At 41.6% G+C, this 17,361-nt stretch overlaps 1 protein-coding gene across 6 annotated transcripts in view; it reads left to right on the top strand.

Annotated features, from left to right (window-relative positions):
- The window catches only part of LOC121914666 (BTG3 associated nuclear protein), a 153,515-nt gene that overhangs the window by 85,191 nt on the left and 50,963 nt on the right, over positions 1-17,361 (top strand). For all 6 annotated transcript variants that reach the window (XM_042438264.1, XM_042438268.1, XM_042438269.1 and 3 more), the window contains 3 exons: positions 2,983-3,113; positions 8,026-8,088; positions 10,961-11,005. In XM_042438264.1, the coding sequence (XP_042294198.1) occupies positions 2,983-3,113; positions 8,026-8,088; positions 10,961-11,005 (239 nt within the window). The remainder of the gene's footprint in view (positions 1-2,982; positions 3,114-8,025; positions 8,089-10,960; positions 11,006-17,361) is intronic.

The raw sequence follows: 17,361 nt of genomic DNA on the forward strand, positions 1-17,361 counted from the left end.
TTCAGCACCGCCGTAATGTGCTGTAGGTCTTGTTCCTCAAGAGCATCCATAGATTAACAGGACATTTTGAAGGTCAGCAAGTAAACCTGTTGAGAGTATCTTTTCTCAGGAGCTCTGTTTGCCAGGAAATGCAAATGGAACACAGAACGAATTATATTTGTTTGCTGAGAAAGTCTTCTTTTGTCTTGCTTTATGTATTTTTATTTTTATTTAGACCCATCTTGTCTCAAGGCTTGGAAGGAGCACATTAGGCGTAATGGAGTTACCCGTAACAAATTGCTCTCCTGCCGTGTAAAAAGGACATGATTAAATTACATTTCAAAAATGTAATCGGAGAAGCAGGAGCCATGTTGTTTTATTGGCCCCCAAAGCAATGTTTTCTAGTTATACTTTCGCCAGGTCATTTTTAGGTGTGTTTTAATAGCAATTGTCCAAGTTGTATGTCATTTTGCTTTGGAAAGCAATGATTGCGTTTGGATTGCATTCCGTTTGTGTGCGACATCGATTGAAAATCTTTTGTGAAATTACCTGAAATACCTTGGATGACCCCAGATTAACATTTGGTTAACCTTCCAGTTTTCCCTGTGTGAGAAAGTCCTAAGTGAAGACAGACATGTGGATAAAACATGTATTTTTAAGAATACTATTTAGCTTTGATCTCTTTCCCAGCTAAAGAGGACAGCTTTGCATCAGTACTGTGGAGCACTATATCTCATTTCTTACCTTACAGTCCTAGGCTGCCTGCACCAACTCACTTGAACGCTTGTGCTTGACTTCAGACAGAGATGTGGGCTGCATCTACACTGTAGAATTCAATGCAGTTTAATACTGCTTTAACTGTCATGAATCAGTGCTGTGGAATTCGGAGATTTCTAGTTGTGTGAGATCATTTAGCCTTCTCTGTCAGAGAGGTCTGCTGCACACAACAAATGACAACTCCTAGGAGTCCAGCCGTGACAGTTAAAGTGGTGTCAGACTGCATTAATTCTGCAGTGTGGCAGCAGCTGCGGAGGCAGGAGTCCGTTCCCCGCTCTGGCTTTGATTCCAGTCCTCATGACGAATATATTTTTGAGATCGTAACTATCGAAAAAATATGAAAAAAAAGTGGATTTGTCATCAAAGCGTATTCTTCCAAGACTTAAGAGACACGGGGATCTTTCAGTCCCTTTTTCTTCTTGTGAAATTTGGGCTTGTGATTATGTTTAAAAGCCCCTTTTAATGAAAATCCAGAATTTGATACGTCCCAGTAGGGCACTTTAAAGCATCTCATGCATCGCCTACAGGCTGCAGTCTCAAGCGTGCCTTCTCCCTCCATATTTGTTATGAAATAATTAGGCATTAAAATAATTGGGTACTTGGAAAACGGTAATAATTTAATGCGTGAGCCTCGTCTCTTTATGCTGTCATTTTGATCTGTTGTGAGCTGTCGCCTGCAGGGTCTGGGGATGGGGAAAGGGAACAATTTGGGATTATGGATTTGGACCCATGGGCTGACCAGCTGCTGAGCTGAAGAGTGGATTTGAACCATTTGTTGGAAACATGAAGTCACAACTGGATGGACTCAAAGCAATCGGTGCGTCGAAAAGGTTGCTGGGGCGAGGCAGCGAGGGGCATGCGGGGATGGGAATATAAAACTTGCTTTCCAAATTGGAAACCGCACTAATTAATCTGGAACCATTTATAGGTTAATAAAACAGAGCTGGTGGAAATGAGTTACGTGAGCGTATTGGAAACCGCAGTCCGTGCAGCTGGGCAGAAAGGTGCCGATATGTGCGCGTATATATATATATGTGTGTGTGTGTGTGTGTGTATATAATACTCCTTTGGAAATGTTTTCAGTTTCATCAACTTAAAAAATATCGTTATAGTTTAATAATTTAAAAAAGCTGTATTTCAGGCCTCGCTCCCACTTTGGGCAGCAATTTGTTTGCAGGAAACCAGGGATCCATTGCGTTTTGACGATACCCATTGAGGAATGATTGCAGCTTGTGAAGAAATGACCTTTTTATTTTACTTTACAGCTCCTAGAATTCCCTTTCTAGCAGGGGATTCTCTAAAAAAGAAACTTCCAAGAGGTGGAAATGATGGATATCACCTTCCTCTATGTGTAAAAAGGATGAACGGAAGGAGAGCAGGGGGAAAAAAGAAACGTGGCAGCACTTTTAAGCCTTCCGTACTGCAGAATTAAAGCAGATTAAGACCACTTTAACTGCTGGGACTCTATTCTGCAAAATCCTGGGATTTGTAGTTTGGTGAGGCACCAGGGCTTTCTGACAGACCAGGCTGGATACTCCACCAAACTACAAATCCCAGCATTCTGACATTAAAGTGGTGTCAAACAGCTTTAAGTCTGCAGTGTAGATGCTAGGCTGGTCCCTCGCTTGCTCTCTTTTCCACCATGAGCCAAAACCTTTTCTTTTCAAGCAGGTTTTTAATATGTAAGTGTGACCAGGGAGGTTTCTTATTGTGGTGCTCATTTTTAATGGTTTTATACTTTTGGCTGAGGATATTTTTTTAATGATCTTGTATTGGTAATTTGTTTTATTGATGCGATGTTTTTTATTCCTTATATTGCTTTTGAAAAGTATCTTTTGTCAGCCACCTCGAATCCAATTTTGGGAGAAAGGTGGCATATAAAATTCTATTTTAAGATAGCAATTTTGTATGTTTTTAATTGTACTGTTTTTTTAATATTGTAAACCACTATGAGTCCCACTTTTGGGAAAAGGGTAGGATGATGATGATGATGATGATGATGATGATGATGATGATGATGATGATACATAAAAGATTAACATATTTCATGCCATATTTTTTTCTCCTCCTCCCTTCCTCCTTTTTAAGCTACGAGAGGCTAATACAGCTACTTCTTTAAAAACCTCTTGTATGTGTTTTCCTGTAGTGTCTAATTCTTCTGCATAGCCACAAATAGTCTCTTAACAAATGATGCTGAGATTCTGGTGTGGTTTTGTGTCTTTCCAGAGAGTACTCAGAGTACGACATCAGCCCCGAACGAAATACAAGCCAGCCAGCCGCAAGCCCTTCACTACGCTTTGGCCAATGCGCAGCAAGTCCAGATCCACCAGATAGGAGAAGATGGCCAAGTCCAAGTAGTACGTACTCATTCTTTGCAGTCTCTTCTATTCTCCAAAGCAGCTTTCACTTTTGTCTGGTGGTAGTTCCGAAGCAACCTTGCCTTTGTTCCAAAACTACGATCCACTATGACTTTTTAAATCCTGTGCCTCTGTCTGGGGAAAACAGTTGTTTCTTGGTGCTGGGTGAATGTCATGGGTTACATGAATAACTGCATTAATTTAGTTGGGATGTATGAACTCACTTGCAAATGATTACTTAAGCTTTTGAGTTCTTCCATCGACATGGAGGACGCTGTCATGGTGGGTTATGCATTTGCACCCCCCACCCAGCCCTTGCAATCTGGAAATCCATTTGTGATTCATTTATCCTCATTTTTTCCAAAGTGCGTTCTTATGTTTTTGGGGTTTTTTTTTTGGTGACATCTGTTAGCTGAATTCCTTACATGTGTATCCACTTAAATTTATGTATATAAGCAAAGCTTATAAACACTGACATTAAATTCCCCCCCACCACCACCAAAAAAGAAAAAGTTTAAATAAAGTTAACACTTTGACCCCAAAACCTGCAAAAGGCAGGAAGTGTAAAAGTTAAGCACAACACTTCTGCCATCACTTGGAGCGTTAATGGCAATGTGGGCCACGAAACTCTTGCGTTGGCTTCTCTGTCATCATTTCATTTCATTAAATAAAGGGCAGTGTTGCATGCAACCTAAACGTGTTTCCTAGGAGGGAATGCATTTGTTTGCTACTGATATTTTCACAGGTTTCCAAATATAGTTGGCCCTCTGTATCCACAGAGTCAACTATCCACAGATTGAAAATATTCTATATGTATATGTAAATGTGTGTCTGTGTGTGTGTGTGTGTGTTGCAAATGTAAACATTGATATTGCTGTTTTATTTAAGGGACACCATTTCACTATGCCACTGCATATAATGGGACTTGAGCATCCATGGATTTTGGTGTCCATAGGGGTCCTGGAACCAAATCCCAGCAGATACCAAGGGTCCACTGTAACAACAACAACAACATGTATTTTGTTTAATTACATTTTTATTAATACGTTCTAAAACAAAACATGACAACAATCAACAATCTATTTAATGGGACTTGACTATCCATGGATTTTGGTATCCCTGGGGGGGTCCTGGAACCAAATCCCAGTGGATACCAAGGGCCCATTGTAATGATGATGATGGTGGTCATCATCATCATTTTGGAATATTTTGGAATATTTGGAATATTTTCAATCCATGAATGCTCAAAGTCGTGGATAAAAAAAATCTGTGGATATGGAGAGCCAACTCTATATTAAAAACTCTATTCAAACCTTACACAGTTTCCCTGCTTCTCCCCACGCCCTTCATTAAATCCACCCCATCATAGTTTTTCGTTTTAGGGGTGGGTTGTCAAAGAAAACCCTGTGAAATTCATGGGGTTGCCAGAAGCCGACAGGAGACTTGAAGGCACTTAAACGTAGTCACATACAGATACAAAAAGGGTTTAAATATTTGAAGGGATGTCATATTGAGGATGGAGCAAGCTTGTTTTCTGCTGCTGCAGAAACTAGGACATGCAGCAATGGATGCAAACTACAGGGAAAGAGATTCCACCTGACAGTAAGAGCTGTTTGACAATGAAAGATGCTGCTTTAAAAAGTGGCGGAGTCTCCTTCTTTGGAGACTTTTAAACAGAGGCTGAACGGCCATCTGTCGGAGGTGTTTTGATTGTGAGTTCCTGCATGGCAGAAGGGGGTTGGACTGGATCAGGGCCCTTGATGTATCTTCCAGTTCTGTGATTCAGTGATTCTAAGAGCCAGCTTCTTCTCACTGTCTCTGTAAAACTTACTTGACTTGGAAACAGCTCATCAGATTTTTTACAAAACGCCCACGTTTTGAGCGCTTTCTGCCCCCCTGGAAGCCCAGTGAGAGTTTTAACATTGCGAAGAGAAGGAGATTCTAATCTCAACATGGATTGGATCTGTGGTCTAATTTTATATACAGTTCCTATTGTCGTTTTTGATACATTCAGCATGCCACTTTCCCCTATAAATAGAGCGTTTCCTTCCAAAGGAAATGAAACTGTTTGAAATAGAAGGATCTGTGTTGCTTTGAAATTCATGTGCGATTGTTGGTGCGTTGTAATATAAGGGAGGCCTTTGACGGGATTCCACATGGATATCTTTAATCTTGGTTTCATACACAGGCATATGAGAATGGACACAAAGGACTTTTAAAAAACAAAAGTAGCAGCCAGTTTGCCGGCAGGTAAAATCGCTCTTAGCAAAGGGCCAGTTAAGATACACAAGGAAGTTTCTCTTGCTTTCTTTAATCAGTTTTCTCTCCTGCTGTTTTTCTTCTGCCCCTGCCTCCTCTTCTTCTTCCCGCTCTTCCTCTTCTGACTCTTCCTCCTCATCTTTTCTTCCTCCTCCTCTTCCTCGTCTCCCACCTCCTCCTCCTTTTCTTCTTTGTCCTCCTTCTCCTTGTCTTCTTCCTTTTCTTCTCCTTTCCTCTCTTCCTCTTCTTCCCCTTAGAGTTTAATCATAGAGACAAAATAATTGTCTCTAGTTGGAAGCATCCTAGAAATCATGGGGGAGGAATAATGCCATTGGTGCTAGAGTAGCTAGATGGAGATGGGAAGGACTATAATTCAGAGCATGGAGATAGCGACATAGGAAGGTGTCACAGATCCTCAGTCCATCTAGACCAGTACTATCTTAGATTCATAGAGTTGGAAGAGACCCAAAGGGCCATCCAGTCCAACCCCCTTCTGCCATGCAGGAAATCATAATTAAAGCACCTCCGACAGATGGCCATCCAGCCTCTGTTTAAAGACCTCCAAAGAAGGCAGCTCCACCACTCTCCAAGGCAGTGTCTTCCACTGTCGAACAGCTCTTACTGTCAGGAAGTTCTTCCTAATGTTTAGGTAGAATCACTTTTTGTGTAATTTATATCTATTGCTGTGTGTTCCAGTCTCCGGAGCACCAGAAAACAAGCTTGCTCCATCTTCAATATAACACTCTTTCAAATATTGAAACAGGACTATCATATCACCTTTTAACTGTCACTTCTCCAGGATAAACCTACCCAGCTCCCTAAGTCTCTCCTCAGAGGGCTTTATGATTTCCAGACTCTTCACCATTTTGGTTGTCCTCTTCTGGACATGCTCCAGCTTCTCAACATCCATTTTGAATTGTGCACAGACTTCTTTGCCTTCCTCTTCTCTTTTGTCCTCCTCCTCCTCCTCCTCTCTCTCTCTTTTAAAACCAAGCATTATACACTACTTCATTCCTCTTCCCTGGTTGTTGTACAGGTATAGTTTGTGTGTGTGTGTGTGTATCTTGAAAAAGCTCTTCAGGCTGAATTCTCTGCCATTGTCAACTGGCACAGCTTCAGTAGAGAGCGATTGGCAGACTGCCTTTCCACCTCATTGGAAACTTTGTCCTTTAGCGGGGGATAGTTGTTCCACTGGAGTTGAAATTGAGAGCAAAGAGCATAGACAATTCATCTCACAAGTGCCGCATCTATAGTAGTATACCGTATGACATGTCTGTGCTTAGTAGTGATACAATATTTGCAGGATAGGGCTGAAAATACAAAACGCGACACAATTCCTGTGAACAAATTTTGCCAAGAAAACTCCACGATAGGTTTGTGTTAGGGTTTCCGTAAATTGGGAATGACTTCAAACCGCATAGCACATGCACAGACACACATACGACACTTCTAGTGCTACAGCTCAAAAGGTTTTGGATACTGGATAATGGAGTACTTCGGATTTTGGAATACTCAACCTGTGTCTGAAAGACTGCATCTCTCTCTATGAGACTACCTGAGTTTTACGATCTTCAGGGCAGGGCTTTCTCTCGACCTCACTACTTTCACAAGTACACAAGCAGTGCAACGAGTGTGTGGGTTCTTAACGTGTAAGAGGTTTTAATATGTTTTTATCTGGCCTAAATTAACATTTTTAAGTGGATGGTTGTTGATTGCTTTTTCAGTTTCTGTATTACAAGTTGGCTATAATGTTTTAAGGCTCTGTTTTAAGGTTTTAACACACAAGTTGCTTTGGGTCTCGTATGAGAGAAAAGGGAGATATAAAATAAGTAAGACACACATGCATATGGGCATTGGCTCAACTTGAATGCGTTTCTCCCGAGGTGAAAATACGTCACAGGACCTCTCCTGTTTGTCACCATCCTTTTCAGTTTATGGTAGTTAGTCAGTTAGATAGTTAGCTAGATCTCTGTAAATGTCCAGCAGTCTTTAATCACAGCTCTGTTTTAGGTTTACTGGTTGGCTGGAGGGAGTCCTTTATGTAGAGGTATCTTTATGAAATGAGGATTTTGTAGGTCTTCAGCCTTGAAGTGCATTACTGGGGGAGAGAACCAGATCGGTTCTTGTGCTGAAAAATCCACTGAAGGTCTTATTTTGACACAGGATGAGTGAATGTTAGAAAGCTTGTCCCATAGATCACATGCTGGGAAGGGTAGGAGCTTACTTTTGATCTTGGAGAGGGTTCCTCAGGGCTTTGTTAAAGAGTTTGACCCTGCAATTTTTAACTGAGCTGTGCTCCGGTTGATGGTTTTCAGGCTGTGCATCAAGAGACCAGTTGTAATACTCTACAAGTATTTTAATCATGCTTTCCTTGTTACCACCAGAGTCAGAAAATCCCTCGATACCAAGAACAGGGCGGGAGGAGGAGGTTTGGATAAGTGAGCCATATACCTCCCAGGATTCAATACACTTTTAAAAAAAGGAATTATATAAAAATATAGGTGCAGCGAGTATTCTGAAACATGAGTCCTGTCGACTTCTTGTGTCTGGTTTTTAAACTGCTGAGTTGAACTGCATTGAGCTTATTTTATGCCTCTGGTTTTGGCCGATGTGTCTTATGTTTTTTTCTCTCCCTTCCCTTTCGATCCCACAGGGTCACCTTCACATTGCGCAGGTGCCACAAGGCGAGCAAGTCCAGATCACGCAAGACAGCGAGGTGAGCTTGAAGCAGACTGGGCAAAACCTAATGGAGGTGTGAAGACATTAGTACATGCATCGTTGAACGAAATGGAAGATGTTCAGGAGCCAGAGTCCTGTAGCTTCAGTTTAGTTATTCTGATTTTAAGGGAAAGTTTAGACTTAATTTGCTCTCAGACCCACTGAGTTTCCTCTTTTTCCTTGTTCCCATGTAGCAGATAGACTAAGGACCATGTCCTATGTTACCGTCTCATGCATGCCAATATACATTTCTTTTTATATATATTTTATAGTGAGAGCGCCAGCATGGCGTAATGGTTTGAGCATTGGACTCAGGTTGCATCTGCACTGCAGAAGTCCTGCAGTTTGACACTGCTGTGGCTCAATGCTATGGAATTATGGAATTTGTAATTTGTTGTGGCACCCAAAGCTGACAGAGAAGGTTAAATATCTCACAAAACTACAAATCCCAGAATCCTATCGCATTGCACTGTGGCAGTTAAAACGGTGTCAAACCTCATTATTTCTGTAGTGCAGATGCAGCCCACGCATCTGGAGACCAGGGTTCGAATCTCCATTCAGCCATAGAAACCCACTGGGTGACCTTGGGAAAGTCACACACTCTCAGCTTCAGAGGGAGGTGAAGGAGCACCCCAGTGAACAAATCTTGCTAAGAAAACCCCATGATAGGTTCGCCTTAGCGCTGCCATAATTTGGAAATGACTTGAACGCACACAGCAACAACTATAATTTATAGTGAGCAGTCATATTGGGGTTTCTCTTCTTTGGTTTTTATTCAGCAACATCAGTTATTTTGGCTTAAAGGGGGAAAAATCAGTGCATAACCTCTGAAGATGTAAGATGTAGGAGTTTGAAAATCAAATTGAAGTTGTGGGGGAGCTAATGACACTTGACCAGAGACTGGAAAACATACAGTTTCGTACTGTCGGCTTTCAGAATTATGTCCAACCAGCCTGTTCATGGGAGGGATGCTGGAAGTGATGGTCTAAAAGAGGACCTTTTGCAAACTCTAAACCTTGCATCTCGTGTGGTGTCAAAGCAACTCCAGTGAGGTTTGGCCTCTTGCGATGCTAATGAAATAAAGGAAGAATCTGTTTTTGCACGCCCATATGACTTCAGAGGGAGTAACCTTGGACATGAAGGAAAGCAGGATCAGGTCCATCTTTCATCTATATGGATAGAAAACATCTGGTTTTGAATTGGTTCCAGTTTATGCTCCTTTGGAAGAAAGTGGATAGCTGCTGACAGGAGAAAGAGCATCAAAAGCGATGAAAGCTGGCTTTCTCCGCTCTTGGAGGGAGACTCATTTTGCCTCTTGTATGTGAACAATCTATGGAAAGTTACCTTTCCTGCCCTTCCCTCCATTCAGCCAGTTTCTAAGGGCTTAATTGCAAATTAAATAGAAATTTCTTCCTGTGCTTTATTTCTTCTTTTATGTTTCTAGACTCAGAGACTTCTCCAAAATCAGCTACGGCATTCACAATCTTTTGCAACGGATGCCTTTTGTGGTTTCCATAATGAAGCTCTTGTCTGCCTGTGGCACAGGGTTTTTCGATAAAAGAAAAGAAATGGCGGCTAGGAGAAATGACAGCACCGATTGAGGAGACATTGGGAAAGTCACGTACTGTGCCAACCAAAGCCTTACCTTGTTGCTCTACTAATTTTTGTAATGTTGATTTAAGATATGTCTGTAGATTTGTACTGTACCTCAGAGCAAAGAAGTGAAAGGTGCTGTGGTTTAAAAATTGAGAAGCAAGAGAGCTGCTTTATTTACCAGTTAGCAAATTCTAAAACATTACTCCAGTGGGGAAAGGATGCTATTGGGCTCTATCCCCCCTTTTCTCTTCTCACCAAGGTTGTTGCGCGAAGGAAGCAAGGAGGAACTCCTTGGAAGAAAGGCAGGATATACACGTTGTCGTCATTGTGTGCTTTCGATTTATTTCTGATTTATAGCAATCCTAAGATGAACCTATCACGGGATTGTCTTGGAGAGATTTCTCCATCGTTGCTTTCCTCTGAGGCTGAGAGAGTGTGATTTGCACAAGGCCATGGTTTCCATGGCTGAGGGAGAATTTGAACCTTAGTCTGCCACTGTCCTAGTCCAGTACACAAAAGACTGCACCGCACTGATGACAAGTGAACAAAACCAGTAAATGCAATTGTGCATGAAATAGACTTTGTCTTCCAGAGAACCTATGGCAAGTCTTGTGTCAACTTTACACAGCATCAGTCCAGAGTTAACTGTGTGGGGTAGTTTACAAGTTTTAGCAAGCTGGGAATCCCAAACCAGCAAGAAAGTTTCTAGCTCTTATCTGTGCACAGTGAAGTTTGAAATGATAAGAAAACTGGCTACAGAATTCAGACCAACCAAAAGCTGGTGCCGAGGAGTACAGACCATTTTGGGATGTGCAGATATGCTTGCCAATAGCAGTTTGTAATTGGAGTGGTAAAATGGTGTGTGTTTTGGGAAGGGAAGGTCTGAGATGGAATCAGGGCCCATCTGAGCAAAGAGGAGGGGAGAAAGATAAGAAGTTAAAATAACGTTTTAAAGCTTTAGGAAGCTTGATATAAACTCAGTAAACAAATAGAGAGAGGGAGGGAAAGCAGTCACAATTACCTATTCAATTAGATTGTATCCTTCTAGGTATACTCTGGATACTTACAGTGTGGAGTATGCTTAAAGCAAATGCTAGGTTTCCCATTCATATTCAGAAGATTTTAAAAAAGTCTCTCTGTGTCGGAGACTACCTAACAGCAAGTGAATTTTATTGTGGAAGGATATTAAGATATTATTGTGGAAGAGTCCAGGCATACATCCCTTTGTGCAGTTCATCCTGACATTAAACACACATTTTTATTTTATTTTACAGGGTAACTTGCAGATCCACCAGGTTCACGTCGGACAAGATGGACAGGTAGGGATGCATCTCTTAGGAAGCACAAGCTGTCTGCACACTCAGAAGACTGGGCAGAATATTATGTTTTCTCTTTCGGTGTTTTTAATGTAAGCAGATGTGTAAGTTAAGCCAATGTGTAGCAAATGTGGCCTATCTGACATCCTTGTGTGCGTTTACATTAAGCTTCCCTGAATTTTGGCTCCCTTGTCGTTGAGCTAAATGGGAAGGATGTTCCTCTTTTCTTATCATCGGCTGTTAGCATGGCCAGATGTGGTCAACAAACTTTGCAGACATGGGGATGTGTGATGCGAAGATGATAACAGTCACTTGACTTAATCCTCATTGTGAGAATGGGAAGCTTTCGACATCTGCTTTAAATTTAACCCAGCAACTGCAAACTATGTTTTTGGTTGCATTCTCTGGAGAGCTAGCTAGGGTTACTGATCAGGGGGCACTCTGCACATGCTGAAGGAAGTCTTTTCTTAAAGCTTTCTGTGTTCCAGGTCAGAGCCTTAATATTGGAACATAGGTTTCACATTTATTCTCTGATCCACCATCCCCCCGGTGCGTGTGTGTCTTTTAACTTCCGGTTATTGGGGAAAAAATGGACCAAAGTGTTAACATACTCTCACATTACTACCAGGGGCTTGTCTTAAGATCACATAAAAGCTCAAGGCAGAGTACTTCCAGGCTACTGGCGAGTCCTACCTATAAAATACCGTTCCTCTGGGTTTCCCAAATGTCGGCTTTCCTTAATAGCTTGCAGCTTCAGTGTCTCTTGCAATATGTCACCCGCTGTGTGTCTTCCTCCCCTGTTCTTCCCCTCCTTCTACCCTTTTGGATATATTTTTTTGTCCTGGTAGTTGCATTGGATTTAGGTCTTGTTTTTCTGGCATGATAGTCCATGGAACCGACAAAATCCTGCCAAAAAGAACGCTCTCTCTTTCTCTCTCTACCTCCACATGTGTTCTATTAGCTTGACGTTTCATATTTCAGTGCATGTTTAATAGAAATACCAAACTGCAGAAATAATTAGGCATTCTATTTTAACTAATGGGCTGTACGCAAGGCCTCAGAACAATGGGAGGGTTTAGTTCTTGGCAGCGGGGGCAGATTCCCAGAGGTTTCCTTATTGTCTGTCTTTGCTCTCCTCCGATCCCCAGCTACGTACTCTTCCTCCCACTCCCAGCTCTTTATCCTGATGGTGAACTTCAGGGAGTGCCTGGTCTTGACAGGTATGGGATGGATCCAACGCCAGACCCACAGAGCTTAGGGGGGATCAGCGCTAGCTGTGAGAAAGGAGAGTTCACATCATGTTCGTCAACACCTATCTCTCATTTTCTCTGCCGTCTTCTTTGTGCACCACAACATCAGCCAACCACTTTTAATACGGAAAGCGTTTAAATGCGAACGTTTTTTAAAAAATAGCATCTGGATCGAGTATTTTTATTTTCCAGCCTTCTGCAACCGTAGGCTCAAATTCTGACTTTCCAGAAGCCGTAAATGACATGCTGTGAACACAGAGGATAAAGGGAAACCTGGTTGCTGCTCCTGAGGTTTTTGCTCTCAGGATCACACACACAGCAATAGCATTTACATCTCTATACCGCTTATCAGTGAACTCAGCACTCTCTAAGCAGTTTATAATCTGGAACCCAATTGCCCCCCCCCCCAACAAGCTGGGTACATTTCACAAGGCATTGTAGGGCAAGGGGTAACTCTGTTCTCCCTATCCAAATCCCGGTCTGTTGCAAAGACAGGTGTTGGTTGCGCCGAAAGAAGAGCTGTACGACTTCTTTCCCACTTTCTTATTTTAATGAAGAAGCAACACGTCCCCTTCCTTGACATGGCCCCTGGTCTGTTTCTGTGGATTGGGTGACATTTGGGGCCTCCCTGCCTTGTAACAGAGCTGGATTGATTTCATCTGTTCCCAGTGAGTTCTGCCCATAGAGTGCTGGATGCGGCTTCAGTGCAAAGGAGTGTGTGTGTGTCCCAGTGACCTCACAGCCCTGTCTGGAACGAACCACTGGAACATCTGCCGGAGGACAATCTGTACATCTTAGGGGAAGACAAAAGACGGAGGGGAGAACCCTCCTCCTTGCAAGGATATCTTAATATCTCTGCCAGTCGCTGCGGAATGCATTTGAGACATTATTTATTTCTGATTAGCTCATGCCAAGAGGCAGGTGCGCTTGGTTACTTCTCATGGGAAAGTCTCAAAGCTATCTTCATTTTAATATTAGTGTTTCATGCTCTTTGTCCTTTTTCTAATCTAAATTATACTGTTTGCACCTAATAATTTTTTTACGGATTGATTGATTGATTGATTGGAGTCTGGTTGCAAACCAGTATGATCCATAACACCAACCCTGTTGCATTTGCTAGAAATAAAAATCTTCCATTAAACCTTGCACTGATTGGCTGAACTATAAGACCAAAAAAGCTTGATATCAGTAGTAAAACAGCTAGATATTCTAACTGGTTAAAAAAGAATGAAAGAGCCATTCAGCTTTCATTTTTTTCTCGCTGAAATAACAACCCAAGTTTAAATATATGTTTTTTGTTTGTTTGTTTGTTTGTTTGTTTATTCACTTATATCTGACTTCCAGGATTAAATACAATGTCCCAACAGGAATAAAAAAAGGCTTCTTTGATTTATGTCACATAGGGACCTCATGGCAGAGTTAATCGGCGCATAAAAAACCCTAGCTGTTGCATCCTGTGTTTACACTGTTCCTTCTTAATTCACAGAACTCTACTCCACCCCAAATTTCTGAAATGAAGTATGTGCACCATAATGGGAATGTTTGTGCACTTTTTCTACTTAAAGAAGTAATTGTGACCTCCTCTTCTTATGATCCTCTGAGACATTAAAAAGCATATACTGATTTTCACAAAGTTACATTGCTTAAAAGCTTTCGGCACTTTGCACTTTTTAAACTTTATACATCATAAAGGATTCCTTAAGTGGGAAGACACTTGTGGTGAGTGATCGGAATGAAGCAGCTGTATATAAATGATGGTTGGTTCCAGTGGACAAGAATTAAGGTAACAAATGACCAGTCAGGCAGTTTAGGTAAAAACTATGCCTGCCCCCTTTCTCCTACCCCAAGAACAAGCTCTGTTGTTACAACTCCCATATAAAATCTGGCTTCTACTGGACACAGATATGCATCCTTCCTCAGAATGGGAAAGCAATTTGTATACTGAGGGTCCAGGTCACCTCTTTCATCGCCAGCTCTGCAGAGGGCTAGCAAATATTTTTAATTCTTAGGTGCCAACCATAAATCCCTGCTTAGCTTCCAAGGTCAGACAATATCTCAGGACTTCAGGGATTTTAGGCTTCCACCTTACTGATCATGTCCCCCTTTTCCGGTGGGTGAAGCCATCTCGTGAGATGCCAAAAGTACAACAGCCCCAGTTTATTTTGATTTCTAGGGAGATTTCAGGATTGGTTTGCTCTCCAACCCATTTGTTTGTCTTTTGGTGCCAAATTTGGTCTCCACAGATTTCATGGTATTTGGCATCCAGAGGATTCTCTGCCAGCACCTTATTTGAAACATTGACAGAGGTCCTGTATGTACACATATCACATTGCTCCATCTCAGCAGTTACATCTCTTACTGCTAGTCTCCCAACTTACCTTGTAAGTGACACAGCCCCCCTCCCCAAATCTGGCATGACCATTTCTATGGGGGGGGCGCTATGTAGGGACACGTCTGACTATTTTCCAGTAGTGAGATGCACTACTTTTCCATCCGCAGAGACCTCTGGGTGTCTTTGGGGATACTGTGCAAATGACCTCCTTCCAGTGTTTCCAGCAACAGTCAAATGGCTAAACACATCCTTGCTGCTTTGAGAGCCTTTGTAGCCGAAGAGCAGAGTTTAAATATGCTAAATAAATACTGTAAAAATAAATAAATAGCAACATTGCAATGGCCAGAGAGGGAGGGGATTCGCTGCATTTAAGGAACATTTTTGTGAAAAGATTCTGGTCCCTGACAATTGGGACAGAATTCCAACCTTCATAATGTCCAGAAAACTAAGCACTGAGGACATACATTTGTTTTCCTCCTCTCCAATTTCTTTCACAGCCATACATAAAAGCTGGAAATAATATGGCATGCATGATTTGATAGGCTCCGAGTATTGCTCCACAAATAATGCAAAACCCCTTTTGTACACAGACACCTTTGAGAAGCTGGCAACCAGAGACGAGCCTATTTTAGCTATATGTTTTTGTCAATGTTTTTGATGTGTGTATATTAGCATTTTAAACCATCTGCTGATTTCAAAATTGGAAACTTTCAGAAATTTACTTCTTGTATGGATTCATTTCTGAAACTTGCTCTCATGCTTTCTTAATGAGGGTGTTCAGAAAAAACGAAACTTGATGCATAAGCAAGTAGCGAGATTGTTAAAAAAAGTAATGTTGCTCAACTTCCATGCCTAATGGATGTTTTAATTCCCTCTTCTCAATAACACAAGTCTGGTTGCTTGCCAGGACAGAGGTAGGTGAGTGCCTTTAATCTATGCCAGTTCAATAATATTTATTTTGTAAGTTATATCTTGACACCCATTCTGGGTAATAAACGTTTATTGTAGCCTAGGAATGTAAGAACGTTCCTTGCCTTTTGTCATTGGTGCCAAAGTTCTTTAGCGTCGTAGGAACACTACGAATCTCCCATGGACCTCTCGCTCTTCCTTGTGTGTGTGACCGACAGAGGGCACTGCCGGTAAAATCTTGGTTGGACCTTTCCCAAAAAGTCTGGCAATTCGAATGGCAGATCCTGCTTATCTCCTGCATCCCTTTTGTAAGCGAACATCCATTATGAGCACACAGATATTCAGAAGGTAGCGGTCCCAGGTGTCTTCCGGACGGAGACTCTTTTCTGCCTTCTGTGTCTCCAAAGCTCTCAACTTCTGCAGCAGCTGGACTGGAGGAGGCTGTGTTCCTATTTGAACACATCTGCTTTGAATAACCAAGGCAGAGAAACAAACAAGATTGTTAGGAGAAAAACAACAAAAACGAAGAACTGAAAGTGCTGCAGCTGGAAGTTAGAAACCGTTAGCATTCTTCTCGAATTAAAAAAAAGGGAGCATTGCAACGGACAGTTCGTTGATGAACTACGGCAAATGGGTCTTAATGGATGTGCCCTTGTTTTCAGGAATTAAAATATGATTTGGAAAGGAAGGACACTAAAAGGAGAGTCTGTGGAGGTTTAGCAGACAGCATCCTTTTCACTTGGAAGGCTCCGAAGTTCTTATTCTCGAAGACAGTTAGTGCAAGAAGCAAACCTGACTGGCTTTAGTTTTGCCCAGTTTAGGGAGCTATCTTCTTCTTTCATTCTTGAGATGCAGTTATTTTTGTACCATCATCTCCTTTTGGCATGTACATGTTGGAACCTAGAATTTTGCATGATTTCACTGCATAGTTGGTAATCCAAGTTTAGAAGGGCTGGGGAATGTTTCATATAAAATTTTGCATGTAGGCATATAAGTGAAAGAGAGAGTAGTGTGGTTTAGTTGTTTGACTGTTGGACTAGGACTCCAGGAGACCAAATTTCGAACCCCCAGTTAGCCATGGAAAGCCATTGGGCAAGTCACAATCTCTCAGCCTTAGAAGTAGGCCATGGCAAACCGTCTTGGTACAGATCTGGCCTTATGGTCAGCCTAAGCTGGGAACGACTTGAAGGCACAGAACACACATATGGCAAAGATAATCCTGAATATCAGTGCAGTCCCTTTTCTTACTCAAATGTTTGTGGTAATCATTGTAGAAATAGCAGGCTGCTCTTAGCACCAACATTTTACAAGCTTTTAAAGCCATTTATAAAGCTCCCTAGCCGTTTCCATTTTAGAACAAAAATAAAACTGTAGTTGTGCTTCAGTAACAAAAAGTTCATCTGCATTTTTGTCTTTTTCTTTTTTAAAAAAATATCAGTTTTGGGAGGCTTCTCAAATGTGGAGATTTCTGCCCAGTAAGGGCTTAATTTATTTATTTTTACTCTTTTACACTCTATTTATCATGGCAGGCCAAGCAGCGAAAGCACCATCTTCCTGTTCAGTTATTGCTTTAGAAGAACAGCTCTGGGTGCCGTATAATGGCTTGTGATATTAAGTTGAATGTAAAATGTCAACTACAGGTTATAAAACTTGATGGCTGTGCTGGAAAATTCTTCAGTCTTTAATGGAAAGGGTGAATGTGTGATGATTGTAGATTCCAACACAAGAAAGTGACTGACACTTTAATAAATTAGGGCAGATCCTAGCGTTGGAGGGCAGTTAAGCAGCCAGGCACACCTTCAGAAATATGCAACCAGATTTGGGCTGCTCTTCAGTTTGGATGGGAAATTCCTAAGTGTGTTGAATAT

This window comes from Sceloporus undulatus, chromosome 8 (genome assembly GCF_019175285.1).
Source record: "Sceloporus undulatus isolate JIND9_A2432 ecotype Alabama chromosome 8, SceUnd_v1.1, whole genome shotgun sequence".
In the NCBI taxonomy this organism is placed as follows: domain Eukaryota; kingdom Metazoa; phylum Chordata; class Lepidosauria; order Squamata; family Phrynosomatidae; genus Sceloporus; species Sceloporus undulatus.